Here is a 20,687-nt window from a genome sequence, read left to right as displayed (position 1 = left end):
TTTGGGAACCGGAGTGAAACCGGCAGGAGCTATAAGCGCTGGCCAAGCCCCCGCGTGGGCGGGGCAGAGGTTGCCTCTTCTGCTTCTCCCTATTGTAGAGATTCTACAATATAATACAATGCAAGAGCAGAGTTGGAAGGGACCTTGGAGGTCTTCTAGTCCAACCCCCTGCCTAGGCAGGAAACCCTATACCGTTTCAGACAGATGGCTATCCAACATCTTCTTAAAGACTTCCAGTGTTGGGGCATTCACAACTTCTGGAGGCAACTTCTATTCCACTGATTAATTGTTCTCACTGTCAGGAAATTCCTCCTTAGTTCTAAGTTGCTTCTCTCCTTGATTAGTTTCCACCCATTGCTTCTTGTTCTACCCTCAGGTGCCTTGGAGAATACTTTGACTCCCTCTTTGTGGCAACCCCTGAGATATTGGAAAACTGCTATCATGTCTCCCCTGATCCTTCTTTACATTAAACTAGACATACCCAATTCCAGATTCTCAGCCACACTCCAGGTTAACAGTAACAGAGTGGGAAGGGACCTTGGAGGTCATCTAGTCCAACCCCCTGCTCCCGCAGGAGATCTCTACTTGGGATTCGAACCACCGGCCTTTCTTTTCTTTTTCTTTTTTGGAACAAGTTATTTTATTTTGTTTTAGTTTCATACATATAGTCACAAGGATACCATTACCTGTAAACAGATATTTTTTTGGGTATGGTCCTAGTAAAGATATTTACAGGAAATACGTGTTGTTAACTTAACAGGTAGTTTTCTCCCCGCCCACCCACCTCTTAAGTAGAGAAGATATCCAAGATGTGGGTGGATGGTTACAATGGGAATTGAAAATACGCCCAATGAAAATAATTAACTGAAGCACTAATGAGAGAGTTAAAATTCTGGGGTGCTTAACGATATATAACTATGTAAAATTAGGATGAGTTTAGCGGGAAACTCAAATCCGGCTCGCACTTTGTCCAAAAAATAGGCTTTTTTGAGAGGGTGGTAGAGGTCAAATAATGGAATTTTGAAATATGTATACCACTAAAAAGAGGATGTATGTAAAATCTTAAATATGAAAGGTGTTTATCGGAATTATCAATACCAGCCAATATTAAATGAAGTGTGCTCAGATGCTGAAATACACCATGTCAATTAATTGGAGAGAGTGGAAAGGAAAGGTAGCGGTAAGGAGAAAGAGAGGAGACAGGAGAGAGGGAAATAGAAGGGAGAGGAGAAGGAGGAGAGAAAGGAGGAGTGGAAAGAGGAGAGAGGAAGGGGAAGTAGAGAAGAGAGGGATGGTAGAGGGAAGGAAGGAGGTAGGGAGGAGGAAATAGGACAGCGGTGAAATAGGGTATAATGTGGTGTATTGAAAGCAGAAGAGCAAATGAGAGCTGTTTTGGGTTGAGGATATGATATGATAATGGACAATACCAAAAAAATTATGTTCAGAGGTAACCCCCGACCTTTCTGATCGACCAGCTCAGCATCTTAGCCACTGAGCCACCTAGCCAGGCTCTTGGGTTTGTCCCAAAAATGGTGTTGTTGTTTTTTCAGGAGGTAACTGGACTTTCTGGTTTTTTTTTTCCTTTGAAGATGTTTCGCTTCTCATCCCAGAAGCTTCATCAGCTCTGACTTGGAGGATGGGGAAGAGAAGGATTGATACTCCTGGTCCTTTGCATCCTTTTAGAGCAGGGGTCACCAACCTTTCGGACCTCAGGGACCACTCCATTCATAAATTTAAATCCTGCGGACCACTAATATGATTTTTTTTTAAAATAAATAGTATTTAGTGCAATATAAAAAATGCAAATAATTTTTCTGTGGACCACCAAAACATTCTCCCCGACCACTTTCCCTCCCTCCTTTCTTCTTTCCTACTTTCCTTCCCTCCCTCCCTCGTTTCTTTCTTACCTTCTTTCTTTCCTTCCTTCCTTCTTTCCTTCCTTCTTTCCTTCCTTCCTTCCTTCCTTCCCTCCTTCCTTTCTTCCCTCCCTCCTTCCCTCCCTCCCTCCTTCCTTCCTCCTTCCTTCACTCCTTCCTTCCTTCACTCCGTTCTTCCTTTCCTTCCTTTCCTCCCTCCCTCTCTCCCTCCCTCCTTCCTTCCTTCTTCCTACCTTCCTTCCTTCCTTCCTTGCATTGTTGCCTATCTCCCCATCTCCTTGTCTTGGTGATGCCAGCAAATGTCCTTTTAGCAACTACCAGAAAGGCAGAAATATTTAATCACTCCGGGCGGGAAAGCGTTGAGAGGCTTTGTGCTACACAGGAAATCTTTCACCACCATTACTGTAATCGTTTTGGGTTTTGTAGTTCATAATAGCAGCAGCCGGTAAAAGCAGAGCAAAGAGCCAGATGGCCATTGGAACAATTCAGACAACCGGAGTGTGCTGCAGAAGGAAAGAGAACAAGCCAGATCAAACCTCCCACTGCAGCAAAAGTGAAAGAAGTTTGAAAGAAGAGGAATATTGACCGCAAAGGGTTTCTCCTTGGGGGGGAGGGGGGGAATGATTCAATATGTGGGGGAGGGGCATCACCCCAAATTCTCAGGGCTCATTTGCAACTCCCCTCCCCCCCACGCCTCAATGCTTGGGAAAACATTGGAAGGAGGGTCTCCAATGATGGATGGAGAGGAGGGACATTTGGTGTGAAGGGGCTGCAACCGCTGTCACCAATGCATCGGATCTTGCAAAAGGTGATCCAAAATAGAGGGGAGGACACAGGTTTGGAGAACAGAATGACAGAGTTGGAAGGGACCTTTGAGGTCTTCTAGTCCAACCCCCCGCCCAAGCAGGAAACCATATATAACCTTTTTGGCACTGAGTGCCCAAACCGGAACATGCATGCATACAAGTCCCTGGGCATACGCTGGTGCACTGGAAATCTGAACACCAGCTGGCCATCTCACACATGCCTGCTTTTCAGGCAATTTTTGGGCCATTTTCCAGCTGTTTTGGGGGCATTTTTGGCCCGGAAAATGGCCCAGAACAGCCTGGTATTTTGCCCATTTTTTGTGCTGTTTTCAGGCCATTTTCCAGCACCCCCAAAGACCAGTGAATGTGTGTGGCAGAAATTAGAAGAGCAGCTGGCAACGGTGCATGTGCCCGCAGAGAGGGCTTTGCATGCCACTTCTGGCACGTGTGCCATAGGTTCCCCATCATGGCCATATAACATTCCAGACAAAGGGCTGCCCAATTTTTTCTTAAAAACCTCCAGTGTTGGAGCATTCACAATTTCTGGAGGCAATTCGTTCCACTGATTAATTCTTCTCACTGTCAGGAAATTTCTCCTCAGTTCTAAGTTGTTTCTCTCCTTGATAAGTTTCCACCCATTGCTTCTTGTCCTACCCTCAGGTGCCTTGGAGAATAGCTTGACTCCCTCTTCTTTGGGGCAACCCCTGAGATATTGGAAGACTGCTATCATGTCTCCCCTAGTCCCTCTTTTCATTAAACTAGACATGCCCAGTTCCTGCAACCATTCTTCATATGTTTTAGCCTCCAGTGCCCTAATCCTCTTTCTTGCTCTTCTCTGACGTGACCGTAATCACTTGACCTTGATGGCTAGCTGATCCTCAGATGTTAATTAGTTAGTTAGTTAGTTTGCTGGAATTTCTAGCACGCATACACTATTGAAACAGCGACATCTACACTGGCTTGGGCATGTTGTGAGAATGGCCGATGGTGGGATTCCAAAAGATCTCCTGTATGGAGGATTAGTGCAGAGGGAGACCACAGCTGCGATATGAGGATATCTGCAAGAGGGATCTAAAGGCCTTGGGAATGGACATTAACAGCTGGGGAACCTTGATCTCTGATCGTTCAGCTTGGAGGCTAAAGACGCAGCATGGCCTTCTCCAATTCGAAGAGACACTTGGCAAAGAGGCTGTCCAGGAACCAGCGAAATCGGGGGGCTGGGCAGGGGGCAGAACGGATCCGCCCTCAGTGTGGGGGGGATTACCGCTCTCAAATTAGCCTTTTTAGCCACACCAGATGCTGCCTTAGGATTCTTTCCCCGAGCACAATACCATAGTCTTTGGAGACTGAAGGGTGCCAAGGATGAGTTAGTTTGCAAGGAGGCTGGTGAGAGAGGATAATCCGTGACGCTCTGAGTCTCTCTCTAGGTTTTTGCATTTGGAGGCTGCAACGGGAAATGTCCGGTTTTCCATCTTTCCGAGCAAACTCTTGGAAACTCTGACCTTGTGATGAATGACAGACGGCTGTTGTGATTATTATAATCGGGCTGTAAGCAGTGTGATTACTGGGAACAGGTGGGGAGCAGGTCACCAGGGGTGAATCCAGGGTAAACGGAGAACAAAGCAAAAGCAGAGTTAACCAGATTATAACAAGCTTTTTATTGGCACCTCCCTGACAAAACAGGATGATGGTAGCCTGCTTCTGCTCCTTATTTTCTTCTCCTGAAATGAGGTGGGACCCAACTCAACCACTGTTTTCCACTTGACAGAAGTAGATCAGGCTGGATCTATCTATCTATCTATCTATCTATCTATCTATCATCTATCTATCTATCTATCTATCTATCTATCTATCTATCATCTATCTATCTATCTATCTATCTATCTATCATCTATCTATCTATCTATCTATCTATCTATCTATCTATCTTCGTCCGTCTATCTATCTATCTATCATCTATCTATCTATCTATCTATCTATCTATCTATCTATCTATCTATCTATCTTCGTCCGTCTATCTATCTATCTATCATCTATCTATCATCTATCTATCATTGTCTGTCTGTCTATCTGTCTGTCTATCTATCTATCTATCTATCTATCTATCTATCTATCTATCTATCTATCTATCTATCTATCTATCTATCTATCTATCTATCTATCTATCTATCTAAATGACTGTATATATATATGTATGTTCCAGCATAACTCTGGAGCGCCTTGAGCAATTTCAACCAAACTTGATACACAGATGACTTACCCTCTGGAAACAAATACTGGGGGGGGGGGGGTAAGACACCCCTAACAGCCCTTGGGGGGGAGGGTTCTGCTAAGATACAGCCTGTTGTGCCTTAACATGGCTTCTACTGTACTGCTGTAAAATGGCTTCTACTGCGCAGCGCAGTGGAGTTGGCATGGTAAGGGCTTCACAGTACTCCACAAGGGGGAAAATCAATCATTAGAAATCAAGGCGGTGTCACTTTTCTTGACGCTTCTGGAGGCACAGGGAAAACATTTGGAACTAATGTAATTTTTGCTGAAATCGGGGCTTTTCCTGACTAATACAGAATTAGGATTTTTTTAAAAAATATCGGGGCAATGCCAGGTTATCAACTAGTAGTTTTGAAAAGAAGAGCCGTTGAAGGGTTGGTGTAGAAAGCAAGAGGATGCTAAGTTCCAGATTTTCCTTAAGTACAGAAACCCACAGGGAGACTTCAGGCAAATTTTGACCCACCTCGAAGGGTTGTGGTGCCGATGGTGAAAATAAGACATGGGAGCATTCTGCCCGCCACGTTGAGCTGTGCAAAATAAAGGGAGGATCTCAGGAGGGATTTTTTTTCTTAACAAACGCAAGGAGTGCGTTCTTCCTTCTGTAAAAGGCTACATTTCATGCAGAAGTCATGCAAGTAATTTATCATATTTATGATCATTTACCCAGATGACTCATCATAATTTTGATGAGTTGCCCAGCTGATTATCACAATGACATTTATGACACTACATCCAGCTGGTTGTCGTCATTTATAATAACCTGTAACTATAGAAGTTAATTTATTTCAAATCCAACCGGATGCTGAATTCTCGTGGCAATTATTTTGTTGGATGAGCAATTTGCACCTCTCAAAAGCTTCTGGTTTTTGCAAGGAATACATCCTGGTTATTGTTTTTTTTTTCCTTGAAACTGGCTGCCCTGTCCACTCTGGTCAAATGGCAGGACGTGATTTTTGGGGGGATGCAGGAATGTGTTGTCAGTGCCATCCAGTTCACGGATGAATGGTGTGACTGAAGTCATTTCCCGCAGAAAATTATTACCACCCATAAGCATCCGTGTTTGATGCAATTTCCCAAAACTCTTCCAGACCATTTATTGAAGGAAAATACACCCAGTTTGGGAATGGAATGGACAATGGGGGTGAGGACTTATCTTAGGGAACAACCAACTCAACCCTTCTAACCAGGTAGATTGAAAATCAAACCAGCTCTTCGGGTAGGGAAAAACTCAACAGACACAGGTTCAAATGTGTTCTCAAAAATCCAAAAACCATATTTAGACTATTCTCCCTCGTCAGAAGGAAAAGCAGGAGGACTTGCTTTGAAAACTTCAGGAATTCAGAATAGCAGAGTTGAGAGGGACCTTGGAGGTCTTCTAGTCCAACCCCCTGCTCAAGCAGGAGACCCTAAACCAGGGATGGCGAAATTTTTCAGCACCGAGTGCCAAAAAAGGGAACGAGCGAGCACGCACGGGGCACCGAGTGCCAAAAAAGGGAGCCCTTTGTGAAGCGCGTGCCTGGGTGCTTGTCTGGGTCACAGTCAGGAAGAGGAGTTGCCCAGGGTGCGTGCCCATGCTGAAAATTTTACTTCTTGGATTTCTGAACCCTACGCACAACAACTTTGACTACTATTAGACGAGAACTCTGCCAAAATTAAATACCCCAGCTTCAAGAGGACGGAAATGATGAAATGATGGATTTCGAATTAAAAGAGAGAAGAAGGTGTGCTTTCTGTTAAGATACAGCCTGTTATGCCTTCAAATGGTTTCTACTGTCCTGCCGTAACATGGCTTCTACTGTACAGTGCAGTGGAGTTGCCATGGTTAACGGCTTCACAGGACTCCACATGGGGACTCCTCACCCCACATACAGTACATTGCTATGCCTATAAATAAATAGCCGGGCCACACCAGGTTATCACCTAGTGAGGATATTAAAAACTACGCTTCACGTCAGATTTTAGAGGTGGCCAAGGTCTCTAAAATCCTACTTCTCGGAGGAGGCAACCCTAAAATTATCCTCTCAGTGTGCACATTTCCATATCTGGACCCTGCCTTCATGGTTAACCCTATGGCATTTGGGGGGGAGGGGAGGGCATGCCTATTCTTGCAAATTAAGAAAAAAAATTAAAACTTAGAATCAGAGCGGCAGCATTCCTGCCCAAGTGGATAGCGGTTGCCGCTTAACCCTAGTCTTCTCTGCGGCTATTTTAAGCTGAATTTGCTATTTATGCAGTGAATAACTTGCAGTGAGGTCATAAGCATTTAACAGGAATGAGACTATTCAGCGTCCCCTTGTAAAATAAATGTCATCCAGGGGTCCTATTTCCATTTATAATGAATTACTATTGATTTTGGCCTTGCCAGCTCCGTTGGGAGAAAATATGACTTCATTGTGAATGAACAGCTGGGAAAATTAAGGTTATTTTTTGGGGGGGGGGGTTGGGGGGGCATGGAATCCAAGTTGGAAAAGAGAAGGACTAAAATGCTGGAAACTGTTCGGATCGAGGCTTCCCGAGACAGTAAAAAGCACACGCTTAGTCCCCAAAACCCTCTTTTTATTTCTATGGCTGTGAATTATGTTCATTCACAGCCCATTGTGAGTCACAAATACTTTGTAAAAAGTCCGACAGAAGTCTGCCAAAGTACTTCGGGATAAAGCTGATAAGCACCCACCTTTATCTCCCTTGATACGTTGCCGAAGACCTAATTGGCAATTAGCTTTGCAAGGCCACACGGAGCACAGAGTCAAAACAGAGCTTTGGAATGTAAACTGACCAGCACGAACAAAGTTGCTTCCTGCAAAGGCTCACGTGCCTTTGCTCCTCCTTTATGTCTTATGGGAGGGGCCAATCATCTCCAAGCCTTATTCCCGAGTTGCCCCTTTTGTCTTAACTGTTCTTGCCTTCTAGCAGCTCTGTGCATGCGCCCACTGGGAACAGGCTCACACTGTTCTTCTGCCTCGCTGATGTCAGACTCCAGAGGCTTCAGAGGCAGGACATAACTCCCAGATGGCTCTCGCCCCCTCTCTGCCTCCGACGCAGAGCCCTCATCCGAGCCTTCTCCAGACTCCAGGACTGGCCTGTGTCCCTCCCCAACCTCCCCATTGTCCAAATCTACTGCTGACTCCACAGGCTTTGGCAGACCATAACAGAAACAGAAATTTGGAGGGAAAGTGAAGAGAGATTACCGTTCTTAACCGCCCCGAGAGAAAACTCAAAGCGCATTTTAACAGGAAATGAGAGAATAAACCCATTAACCATGCGGTGTTGCTTGGGTAAACCCACATTGCCGGGGGAAGATGTGAGAATTGAGGGTGGCAATATAAAATCCATCGAGCCAGAGAAAAGCCACAAGGATTGCAAACCCATCAACCAACATTCTGGTTTAAAGGGCGTCCGAAGCGGATTATTTCCTGAACGCCCTGGAGGATTCCAATAAACGTTCTTGGAAATGTAGGCGTGCAGCCAGTAGTTTCTGCAAGGTGCAATTACTTGAAGAATTCCAGCGTGTAAAAAAATACCACAGGAAGACGGAAATGCTATGATGGGTTTTCAGTTATCTACTTAAGATACTAGATCAGCGTTTCGCAATCTTGACACACTTTTAAGCTTCGTGGACTTTCAACTCCCAGAATTCCCCAGCCTGCAATCCCAGGCTGGCTGGGGAATTCTGGGAGTTGAAGTCCACAAAAGCTTCACGTTGCCAACTTTGTAAACTTCCCAGAATCTCCCAGCTTGCAACCCCAGGCGAGCTGAGGAATTCTGGGAGTTGAAATCCACAAAGCTTCAAGTTGCCAACTTTATGGATTTCAGCTCCTAGAACGCCCCAGCCTGCAATCCCAGGCAGGCCGGGGGAATTCTGGGAGTTGAAGTCCACAAAGCTTCAAGTCCTCAAAGTTGAGAAAACACTAGTTTAGACCGAGTCTCTCCCGTTCTCCGTCTTCTCGTCCACCTCACAGGAGACACAATAATTTTAATGGTGGCTTTAGAAGATCGGTTGATATCGACTAAGGGTAGTTTCCCCCACTCTTGGCTGCGTTAAGATGACTGAAAATGGCAGAAGATGGTCAGGAAGTAGAGAAAGAATACTCAAGGGCAACAATGAATGAAAAGGAAAGACTTTGAAGGCAGGAAATCTGTGGGTTTTTTTTTTTTTAAGTTGAATTTCCAGTGCAACACCTGAAGTGAGAAAGAATCAACCATTCCATGGCATCTCTGCAGGGCGAAGAGTTCTCGTATGCAGAGGTGTGAAGTAAACTAGCAGCAACCACATCAATGAATGCAGTTCAATATTTGTCACTTGTCTTATTTTCCCTCCGCTTCGGGTAGGGGGGCCACGGCTGTGGTTCCCATTTTCTTTAAACAGTTACTTCCGGCATGGGGAGAGGAAGACTTGGGGGTTTGCAAAACTCATTCTCACAAAAATCTTTCCGTCGAATCTGAAGAAAACCCACTGGGGGAGTGAAAATGATGGCTTCACACCTTTCAGCCTTTGAAGGTTGTGTCCTGGAGCCATCATGGGTGAAGGCCAGCCTGCCTGCAGGTCTTCCATCACTTGTGAGGGGTTGGGGAGGGGGCTCTTGGAGATGGGGAGGGGCTCAGCCTGAGACTCTAATCCAGTCTGATAAAAATAAAAAAACACCACAAGTTTCAATAAAGGGGAATATTGGTCGTTTGGGGTTGAAACGAGGTACCCTAGGTGCTCTCTGAGCTTAGTGGTTTTCTTGAAGACGTTTCGTGACCCAACTAGGGAACATCATCAGGGAGAGAAGGGAGTGGAGCTTGTGGAGTGAAGGGACAACTCTGGGATCTTTAGTGCTTTCAGAGCTTGGTGGTTTTCTTGAAGACATTTCATGATCCAACTAGGGAACATCATCAGTATCCACAAGTCTTAACGTTCCCAAGTTTGGAGAGCCCTGACTTACGACTCAAATTTCCATTGCTAAGCCAAAAAAACAGGCCAGAAACGAGCAAAAAAGACATCATAAATTGCTACCATGGGACCTAAGAATGCTGCAGAATCAATTCCTAAGTTATCTTTGGTGGGTGAAGAGTCCGTGGTAAATCAACTCGCTAGGCCGGTCGTTAAGCGAGGACTACCTGTAAATGCATTCCATTCTGGTCCATTTGGGTTCTTCCCCACCCCCCCCAATCTACGAGAAAGGATGTTTTGAAGTTTCTGGAAAAATCTCTTGCAGTTCTCTACTTCTCCAATGTCGCACACAATGAACTTTTCACTGACTGAAAGGGTTCTTTCATCCCTGTCGGTCAGAGCGGCGATTCCCGTCCCAGCCCAAGCATCCGCTGCCCGAAAGTGCTCTAAAAAGGTCACCGAGGAAGGAATCCAGCAGATTTTTTTAAAAAAAAATTAGTTTCCCCTTGCACATCTGTGCTAGTTGTTCCCGACTCTAGGGGGCGGTGCTCATCTCCGTTTCAAAGCCGAAGAGCCAGCGCTGTCCGGAGACGTCTCCGTGGTCATGTGGCCAGCATGACTCAACACCGAAGGCGCAAGGAATGCTGATACCTTCCCACCAAAGGTGGTTCCTATTTTTCTACTTGCATTTTTTACCTGCTTTCGAACTGCTAGATTGGCAGAAGCTGCACTGGCAATGGAGAAACGGTGCCCTCTGCTGTCCAAAAAGATTATTATTTTGTCCGTTCCATTCAACGTCTCCATTCAAATTGTACAGCTAAAAGTCTGTAGAGCAGTGTTTCTCCACCTTGGCAACTTGAACCTGGTTGTCCCAAAGGGGCTTTTTCCAGGAGGTAACTAGACTTCCTTGCGGGGTTTTTTTTTCTTTTGAAGAAATTCCGCTTCTCATCCAAGAAGCTTCTTCTTATCTCTGATTTCTCGAAAAGAAAAAGAAAAAGAAAAAAAAGAAAATTCCAGCTGCCTCCTGAAAAAGCACCTTCTTGGTCAATGGTTTCATTTTGCATTCTCCGACAATGGCCTGCGGTTTTCTTCGCAAGATTTTTTCCAAAGTGGTTTTTGCCCTGGTCTCCCTTCCTGGGGCGGAGAGAAAACTTCGAGCTGAACAAATAAAAAGTAAAATAAAATAAAATAAAATGGACGCAGTAGCTCAGTGGCTAAGACAAGCTGAGCTTGTCGATCAGAAAGGTTGGCAGTTCGGCGGTTTGAATCCCTAGCGCCGCATAAAGGAGTGAGCTTCCGTGACTTGTCCCAGCTTCTGCCAACCTAGCAGTTCGAAAGCATGTAACAAAAGTAGAAAAATAGGAATCACCTTTGGTGGGAAGGGAACAGCGTTCTGTGCACCTTCGGTGTTGAGTCATGCTGGCCACATGACCACAGAGACGTCTTCGGACAGCGCTGGCTCTTCGGCTTTGAAACGGAGATGAGCACCAGCCCCTAGAGTCGGGAACGACTAGCACAGATGTGCAAGGGGAACCATTACCTTTAAGGATTGCCTGCAGTGATAATCTAAATAGCAGCAGGAAAGAAACAAGCAGGGATTGATCTGGAGGAAACCAGATTTTAATGAGACAAGTTAAGACTCCAGCAAAACCACACGGGATCTTGGCCAGGGCAGAAGTAAAACCACCACAAGGAAGAGGAGAAAATGACCGTATTTCTGACGTTATCAAGGAAGCTTTTTTCGGGACTGCGGCAAAGCGGGGTTATTTCTGGAGCAGCCCTCAAAAACCCGGGTCCTGGAACGTTCCTCGCCTTAAGGCAGCCCTTTTGCTAAACCGCAGTCCGATGTTTGGAGCTCCCCCGTTGCAACGGACGTCGTCCGGAGACCAGGAAAAGGAGATGAACACAACATTCTGGGCTCTGGACAATTTGAGGGAGGAAGAGCAAGCCAGGGATTGGGAAGGCGTCGCGCGTCGGAGGGCTAGATTGGTGGGGCGGAGGTCCAATGCCCACACCCTCGCCTCCTGCGGGATAGGGGGGAGGAGGAGGAGGCCTTGGGGATGGTTAAGGGGCTCCCCCTGCAAAGATGAGCTCCAGGGCGGCCTGGATGTCCCCCCCGGTGGCTTGCAGGGCACGAAGGCTCAGCTCATCGTCGTGGATGCCCATGTCTCTCAGCTGCTGCAGCTGGGGCTGCCACTGGCTCTGAAAGAGGAAAGCGAACAGATGAAGAGGCACCAGGTCAAACACTGGATGTAGTGCAAGATTCAAATCTCTCGCGCACCCAACCATTACCCAACCAAGCGTCAGCATCAGTGTGAATGACTGTGTGGCTTGCTCTCTGTTTGTGTACAGTGAACTTGCTCTAGCAGTGACGGGGGTGGGGAGGGGGGGTTTCCTTGGTACTTTTCCTTGGTAAGTAGGGTATTGTTTTCTGCTTGTTTGTCTGGTGTTAGTCCCTGCTTATCTGAGAGTAAGACACCAAAGAGAGTGTGTTCTGCTCTTTTTTGTTTCCTTTTCAGCTTCTTCTTTTTTTCATTGCCTCTTTTGAGAGGTGTGTAAATGTCGTTTACCTCTGTGTGTCTGTTGATGGCTAATATGTCTGGATGGCAGGAATTCCTAGCATTTTTTGAGATTTAGCTTGGTGGTCTAGGATGCCCACAGTTTCCTAATTTAGGCTATCGGAGGGCTGAACCAAAATGCATGGAATGAATGAATGAATGAATGAATGAATGAATGAATGAATGAATGAATGACCATCCCAACTTCCTGGAGGTTTACAGACCTGAAGGTTAGGTTGTCCTGATGCTTGGAGGGCGTGCTGTAAGGCCTGGCTGAAGAGGTCATTGGTGATGGGTGTTCCCGACTGCACACTAGAAGACATGGGAGATGTGCCGGAAGAATGGCCCTGAAAAAGGGGAAGACAGAAACTGTCAATCAGGAGCAGGCCCCGCCTTCCTAACCTTGCAAGATCCACTCCTGGCTTATCAGCCAGCTTAGCACCAAGGAAGGTCATTAAGTGTAACAAAATTCATAACTCAAGCTTATCCACATATCTTCCTAGGTTTTTTTCAGACTTTTCTGCCAACCCGAAAGAAAGATGCAGCGGCTTTAAAAGTCCTGCTAAAGTCCTGCTGCCGTAATGATTCCATTCGTTAAAGCAGCTATATCTTTCTTCTCTTTTTACTTATGAAGGAGCCTGAAAGAAGACAAGAGGCTTGCAAAAATCTAAAGCTCTCCTTCCAAACCATTTTTATGAAACCCAGTGCTGCCCTAATACCAATTCCTCAACCTGGTGCCCTCCAGATAAATTGGACTGCAACGCCTGTCACCCCATGCTAGCTGGGGAATTCTGGGAGTCGAAGTCCGCAAAGCTTTAAAGTTGCCAAGGTTGAGAAACCCTGCTTTAAACCAAGTTTTTTCCCACCGTCAAGTCTTCTCTGCCACCTCTCAAGCGGGACTAGAAACTCTACTGGTGGCTTTTGAGATCAGCCAAAGTCTCTCTGCATCCACCTGACCTGCGTTCCGGGCGTTGGGGTGTGGGAGCTGCTCTCTGGGGTGCTGGCTAGGGCAAGGGCGGTGGCCAACTCGCTCTGCGTGATGGGCCGAGGCCCTGCGGCGCCGGTATAGCCAAGAGACGCCGGCCGGGATCCAGAGGTGCTGCTGGAGGGCGTGGTCCTTGTGCTCTGTTGGGAAAGGAGAGGCCTCAGTCAGGACAATGTTCTGAGAGAGATCCCGTTAAGCCCCATTCCTCCGGATGGCATCGTATTCTCTATTCTATTCTCTATATTCTATATTCTATACTATTCTATTCTGCATTCTATTCTATTCTACATTCTATTCTATATTCCTCTATTTAATTCTCTATCGTATTCTATATTCTATTCTCTATATTCTATACTATTCTATTCTGCAGTCTATTCTATTTTCCTCTATTTAATTCTCTATATTCTATACTATTCTATTCTGCATTCTATTCTATTCTACATTCTATTCTATATTCCTCTATTTAATTCTCTTTCGTGTTCTATATTCTATTCTCTATATTCTATACTATTCTATTCTGCATTCTATTCTATCCTTCCCTTCCCTTCCCATTCTGTTCCATTCTTGCGTCGGGTTTTCCTTCTCAGAGATGCCCACCCGTCTTCTCCCGTTACCTGATGGAAGTCATCTTCATCATCAGAGAGCCCTTCGAAAAGGAAGCCTCCTGGAAGGAGAGAGAGAGAGACAGAGGGAGAGAGGGAGGGAGGGAGGGAGGGAGGGAGGGAGGGAGGGAGGGAGAGAGAGAGAGAAATAAGCCAGACTGAACCTCATCCCAAAGGCCTCTCCCATTGGACACCAATGGCACACGATCTGCAAGCTCAGGGACCAGTCGTCAATTCATTCAGCGCCACTGTCACTTCCAACAGTCTCTAGGCAAACGGTCCTTAAGCGAGGACTCCCTGCAGCCCCCAAGGGTTAAACCTGGCAATTTGTGCTCCGTGTCACAGCATGCTCCTTACCCGGCATGTCGCGGTAGGAGCTGGAAGGCATGCTGCTGCGCGAGGAGGTCTCTGCGGTGGGCAGTGGGGCGCTGCCTGCCACAGAATGGAGGACCAGGACGATGGCATTCACCAATGCGGGGTGGCTTGGGATGAGCCTAGAGAAACCAGCGAGAATGAAGTGGGGAGAAGTGCTAGACAGTCCTGGAATCATAGAGTTTGGATGTCCTCAGTGGTGCAGTGGTTAGAATGCAGTACTGCAGGCTGCTTCTGCTGACTGCCGGCTGCCTGCAATTTGGCAGTTCGAATCTCACCAGGCTCCAGGTTGACTCAGCCTTCCGTCCTTCTGAGGTTGGTAAAATAAGGACCCAGATTGTTGGGGGCAAGAGGCTGACTTTGTAAAAACCGCTTAGAGAATGCTGTAAAGTGATATATAAGTCTAAGAGCTATTGCTATTAGGAGGAGGAGGAGGAGGAGGAGGAGGAGGAGGAGGAGGAGGAGGAGGAGGAGGAGGAGGAGGAGGAGGAGGAGGAGGAGGAGGAGAACAAGAACAAGAAGGAAGAAGGAGGAGGAGGAGGAGGAGGAGGAGGAGGAGGAGGAGGAGGAGAACAAGAACAAGAAGGAAGAAGGAGAAGAAGAAGAAGAAGAGAAGAGGAGGAGGAGGAGGAGTAATAGCAATAGTAGTAATAGATTCTGTTTGGCAGAGTTACCGTATGGCAAGATGGGAAGCTAATAAATTTTACAAATAAATTAATAAATGAAAGAGATTTAAAGAAGCATCTGCAGCACACTTACGTGTCCAGCATGGCTGGGTCAGCAAAAACAGAGAAGAGGTCTTTATCCTGCAGGACCCCTGGGAGAGAAAGAGGGGGGGGAACACTAATGAGCAAATGTGGACTATCTTGACTTACAAACGTTCGTTTAGTGACCGTTCGAAGTTGAAACGGCACTGAAAAAAACGACTCAGAACAAGTTTTTCACCGTTGCAGCATCCCCAGGGTCATGTGATTTGCCACCGGATGCTTGACAATTACTCCAATTTATGACGGTTGCAATGTCCCGGGGTCATGTGCTTTCCCCCTTTTGCAACCTTTCACAAGGGAAGGTTCACTTAACGACTGTGCCACTCATTTAACAACTGCGGCGATTCACTTCCCAAATGTGGCGAGAAGAGTCATAAAATGGGGCAAAACTCAAGTCTGCCCACTGCCATGAGTTCGATCCTCACGGGCTCAAGGTTGATTTCAGGCTTCCGTCCTTCCTAGGTGGGTAAAATGAGGAGCCAGATTGTTGGGGGCAAGAGGCTGACTGTAAACCGCTTAGAGAGGGCTGTAAAGCACCGTAAAGCGGTATATAAGTCCTAAGGGCTGTTGCTATTTGTCTCCACGACTCACCCAAAGCAATGGGATCACTGCTGAGGCCGGGGGTGGCGACAATGATCTGATCCAGGGATTCCTTATTCCCTAACATCTTGAAGACCTGCGTGGGAAAAACCAAAGAAAGATTCGCGAACAAGGAAACAGCAGATTGGATCCTGGAAAAGTCCAGTTGCGGGTGTGTTTGGGGGAAGCAAAAGAAAAGGCCCCCCCCCCCCCCCAAAGACAGCAGAGTTTTGTAACTCACCGAATCTCTGAAGACGGGGCTGCTGTGTAAAGCCGTGTGTAAGACGCGGAACTCACGCGCGGCGGCCACTTTGTCCACCGGTTCTGTAGAAAAGATAAGCCGTCAAGCGGTCGGACACCGTAACGCTCGGAAAAGCTGCACGGAACGAACCCTCGCCCGGGGGATTCCCCCCATCGGAGGAAGTAGTCTTCCATCCCTCCGCTGTGGCTCCCTGTCGCTCACAACTGCCAACGAGCAATACCCCGCTGGCACGCCATTTATTGAGGGAGGAGTTGTTGTTTTTTGGAGTTCAGTTTTTTTTGTTGTTGCATGCACAAGTAAAACTTTGTTTTCTCTGTGGGCAGTTCATCGATTTCATAAAAGCAACGCACTATAGTTTTTATTTTATACATGGCGTAAAGGTAAAACAATCTTACATGCAGTGCCATCTTCATTTTAGATGCAAAAAGGGTTTTATGGGAAATGGCTCTTTGCGTATTGAAGGCTGCCGACCTTAAGTGACCTCACGTTAAGTGAATCACTGCAGTTGACGGTTCAAAGTTACAACAGGGCTGGGAAAAGCGACCGATCGCACTTTTTTTTCACACTTATGACCTTTCCAACGAGGGATCAAAATCCGGACGCTGGGCAATGGGCTCCTACTTATGACGGTTGCAGCATCCCCGGGAGGGGGAGGGGGCGCTCACGCGTTCCTCTTTTGCGACCGTCTGACAACCCAAGTCGACGGGGGGAAACGGATTCACTTTAACGACCGTGTTATTAAGTTCACAGCTGCGGGGATTCACTCAACCAAGGTGGCGAGAAAAGTCGTAAAATGCCCGCTTAGCCCATGTCTCACGTAGCAGCAGAAATTTCAGCTGTTCCCTCGTGGTCGTACGTCGAGGGCTATACCTGCAAGAAAACCATTTTTTAAAAAAAGCAGTTTGGAATCTAAATTGGGGAAGTTACCGGGTTTTTGCTCCGGCTCGGGCCACGATTTTCGGAGGACGTGGATGGTGGAGCCGGACTGAATCCCGTAGAACTCGAGCGTTTGTTCATCCCGCAGTTTCCGACCACAATAGATCAGATCTGAAAGGCAGATGTGATTTATATTCAAACACACACACACCCATAAAATCTGGGTCACTTGCACACTAGATTGATACTAGTAATAAATATTCCCCATGGTTAACAAGGGCAGTAAAAAAAAGAATTAGAAGAGACTGAGAAGGCACTAAGAGATAGTGCTTGATTTACAACTGCTTGTTCATTGACCTCTCCAAGCTATAAAAAATAGGTTCGAATCCCCAGCGCTGCATAATGGAGTGAGCTCCCGTGACTTGTCCCAGCTTCTGCCAATCTAGCAGTTCGAAAGCACGTAAAAATGCGAGTAGAAAAATAGAAAACCACCTTTGGTGGGAAGGGAACAGCGTTCCATCCACCTTTGGCATTGAGTCATGCCGGCCACATGACCATGGAGACGTCTTTGGACAGCGCTGGCTCTTTGGCTTTGAAACGGAGATGAGCAGCGCCCCCTAGAGGTGGGAACGACTAGCACACAACTGCGAGGGGAACCTTTACCAAGGTTACCAAGCTACAATGGAACTGAAAAAGGTGACACAAGCGTTTACCACGCTTATTTACCATGTCAGCATCGCCATAGTTTCACCTGATCAACATTGCCAACTGGCGTGTATTTCTGTCCTGGGGTCACGTGATCCACAAGTCAGATAAATAGATGTGTTACTAACATCTGCAGGGATTCACTTAACAACTGTTGTAAGAAAAGTCATAAAACGTCTACCTTCAAAATGACATTATAGAGCATTGCATACCAGAACAACTAGGCAGAGGGACAGTTTTCCCCCCATGCCATCCCTCTGCTAAACAACTAATCCCCACCACACTGTCAAACTATTTATTAAGACTGCATTACTATTATTCTCCTCGTCCTTCCTAGCACCTATCTTCTCCCACTTAGGACTATAACCATGCTGCTTGTATCTTTAAATTTTATATTGTTTTATTTAGTTTCCTAGCATGATTTGATTGCTTATTTAGTCTCCCATGACTATCACTAAGTGTTGTATCTTATGATTCTTGGTGAATGTATTATTTTTATGTACTCTGAGAGCATATGCACCAAAGACAAATTCCTTGGGCGTCTAATCAAATGGGGTAAAATTCACGTAACAATTGCCGTGCTTAGTAGCAGAAATGTTAGGATCAATTGTGGTGGTAAATCAAGGACTACCTGCATTTTGCATCAATTTCCAGTCCTTTGATCTGAGGCCCAAGTTTATATTGTTTTATTTAATTTCCTGGTGTAATTTGATTGCTTATTTAGTCTCCTATGACTACCACTAAGTGTTGTATCTTACGATTCTTGGTGAATGTATTATTGTTATGTACCCTGAGAGCATATGCACCAAAGACAAATTCCTTGGGCGTCTAATCAAATGGGGTAAAGCTTACTTAATTATTGCCGATAGTCCTTGATTTGCGACCACAATTGAGGTTGTTTAACAGCATTTCTGCTGTTAAGCAACCTCAATTGTGGTCGCAAATCAAGGACTATCTGCATTTTACATCAATGCATTCCCAGTTCTTTGATCTGAGGCCCAAGTTTTAAAAAGAAGAAGAAGAAGAAGAAGAAGAAGAAGAAGAAGAAGAAGAAGAAGAAGAAGAAGAAGAAGAAGAAGAAGAAGAAGAAGAAGAAGAAGAAGAAGAAGAAGAAGAAGAAGGAAAAGGAGGAGGAGGAGGAGGAGGAGGAGGAGGAGGAGGAGGAGGAGGAGAAGAAGAAGAAGAAGAAGAAGAAGAAGAAGAAGAAGAAGAAGAAGAAGAAGAAGAAGAAGAAGAAGAAGAAGAAGAAGAAGCAGCAGCAGCTGGCTGGGGAATTCTGGGAATTGAAGTCCACGTATCCTAGAGTCGCTGTGGTTGAGACACAGTGGCCTATAACTCTTCTCCAGGGTCATCAAGCTCAGCCTTGGAGATAAAACAATGGTGGGCCAGCCTACCAATGAACTCCGGGTCAGGGATGGACTCCTGCAACTTTCCCGTAATGAGCTGTTTCAGGTACGAGATGCTGCAACCCCCTAGCGGACACTCGCCCAGCTCGCTTTCCGGCAGCCGCAAGATGGATTTGGGAGCCAGGGGTTGGTCGGCCAGCTTCACCGCGATGTAACACTCTGAGAGAGACATGGTGGGGCTGGGGTGGCTTGATTCTCTGAGGTCCCAATCCGAGCTCCAAGCAGAATCTGGAAAAGAAACCGTGTCAGAAATAGGAGCATCTGTCTGTCTGCTATCGGTAGCAGGAATAGGAATAAACGCGAATAATAATACAGGGAACAAGTACAAATAAATGGGGATGGTAGAACAGAGACATTAGGCATGCTGGTGCGCTTATGCACATACCCTTTATTTTAAATATACATTAATTAATTTAATTAATTAATTAGGCATTAATGGGAGAGCGGGCAAGCCCACTGAAGCTTCCTTGGAAGAGAGGCAGAGCGAGCCGTGCAGGAAAATAAAGAGATAAACCAATGATAGGGAATTGTAATAAACATTGAACAGTAAGGATTGCCATTTATAGACAATTAAGGGTAATCTAATCCAATTCTTTTTTTTTAAGGAGGAAGGTATGCATTAAAATTAAATATGTATATTGAAATGGAAGTATAAATACCATCAACATAAACTGGAGCTCGCTCAGAAGCTGAAATCCACCAAGTAAATGAGATGAAGGGTGTGAAGTAGAGGAGAGAGGTAAGGGAAGAAGAGAGGGATAGGAGAGAGGTGGGGGGGGGAAGAGGAGGAGAGAAAGGAGGAGTGGAAAGGGGAGAGAGAAGGAGAGAGGAAGGGGAAGTAGAGAAGGGAAGGACAGAAGAAGAAAGGAGATAGGGAAGAGGAGGAGAGAAAGGAGGAGTGGAAAGGGGAGAGAGGAGAAGGAGAGAGGAAGGGGAAGTAGAGAAGGGAAGGAGGACAGAAGGAAGAAAGGAAGTAGGGAGGGGGAGGAGAGAGGGAGAAGAAAGTGATGGATAAAGTACAAAATAGGGTGTATGGAGAGCAGAAGAGCCAATAATCGTTTTTGGGAGTTGATGGTAAGACGAATTGATGTAAACATTTAATAATACAATATGATGTTGGCTATGTAATAGTATATATGGGATTTATAGGTTATGAAAATGAAAAAATAAAAAACTTTATATTAAAAAAAACATCGATAGGGGTTGGGTCTCTCCCTTCCCCCCCCCAAAAAATTGCCATACTCATCAGCTCTACCCATTGGGCAGTACTGCCTTCCTTTATAATAATAATAATAGTAGTGGCCCAGGCGAGGAATGGCCCCGCAGATTCGCTGCTGTGCTTTCTGGGACGGGGGGGAAAAGGGGGTGGGGAAAGAAAAGGGGGACCCCCCCCAACAGGCCCTCCCCATCACCCCCACCCCCCTCCCCCTCCAACCTCCCCTCCCTTTTATCCCCCCCTTACCTGGCTGTTTACGACCAGCTGACTGCTCCAACCGGAAACGCTTGACCGAGCCCGCGCGAGGCATGCCGGGGTTTGTAGGCGGCCGGGTGGGAAAAGAAGAAGAGAGTCCTCCGCTAACGAGGCAGTGGCGAACCGCGGCGGAAGCCGCCCCGCCCCGTCCGCCCGCCCCGTGAAGGATGCTGGGAGCTGCAGTCCTGAGGGGGAGGCGGCCTTAGGAGTCGCATTGTGGCGTCGCAGCCTTCCGCGTCCTCGCCAATCAAGAGAGAGAAGAGGGCAGGAGGCGGCC

General features: G+C 46.4%; 1 protein-coding gene across 1 annotated transcript; it reads right to left on the bottom strand.

Moving 5' to 3' along the window:
• Nucleotides 1–11,436: 11,436 nt before the first annotated feature.
• Nucleotides 11,437–20,540, bottom strand: UBL7 (ubiquitin like 7). Its single transcript, XM_081964671.1, has 11 exons — nt 20,402–20,540; nt 18,928–19,167; nt 16,880–16,999; nt 15,932–16,014; nt 15,703–15,787; nt 15,104–15,161; nt 14,330–14,466; nt 13,985–14,034; nt 13,343–13,510; nt 12,610–12,732; nt 11,437–12,029 (listed from the first exon to the last, which is right to left on the bottom strand). Exons 1-11 carry the CDS (start codon nt 20,463–20,465, stop codon nt 11,892–11,894), a joined length of 1,266 nt encoding a protein of 421 aa, XP_081820797.1. The 5' UTR covers nt 20,466–20,540; the 3' UTR covers nt 11,437–11,891.
• Nucleotides 20,541–20,687: the final 147 nt, after the last annotated feature.

The sequence above is a fragment of the Natrix helvetica genome, assembly GCF_964273705.1.
Source record: "Natrix helvetica genome assembly, chromosome: 12".
Classification (NCBI taxonomy): domain Eukaryota; kingdom Metazoa; phylum Chordata; class Lepidosauria; order Squamata; family Natricidae; genus Natrix; species Natrix helvetica.
The sequence above is the reverse complement of the archived record's forward strand: the minus strand, read 5'-3'. Positions and strand labels throughout refer to the sequence as shown.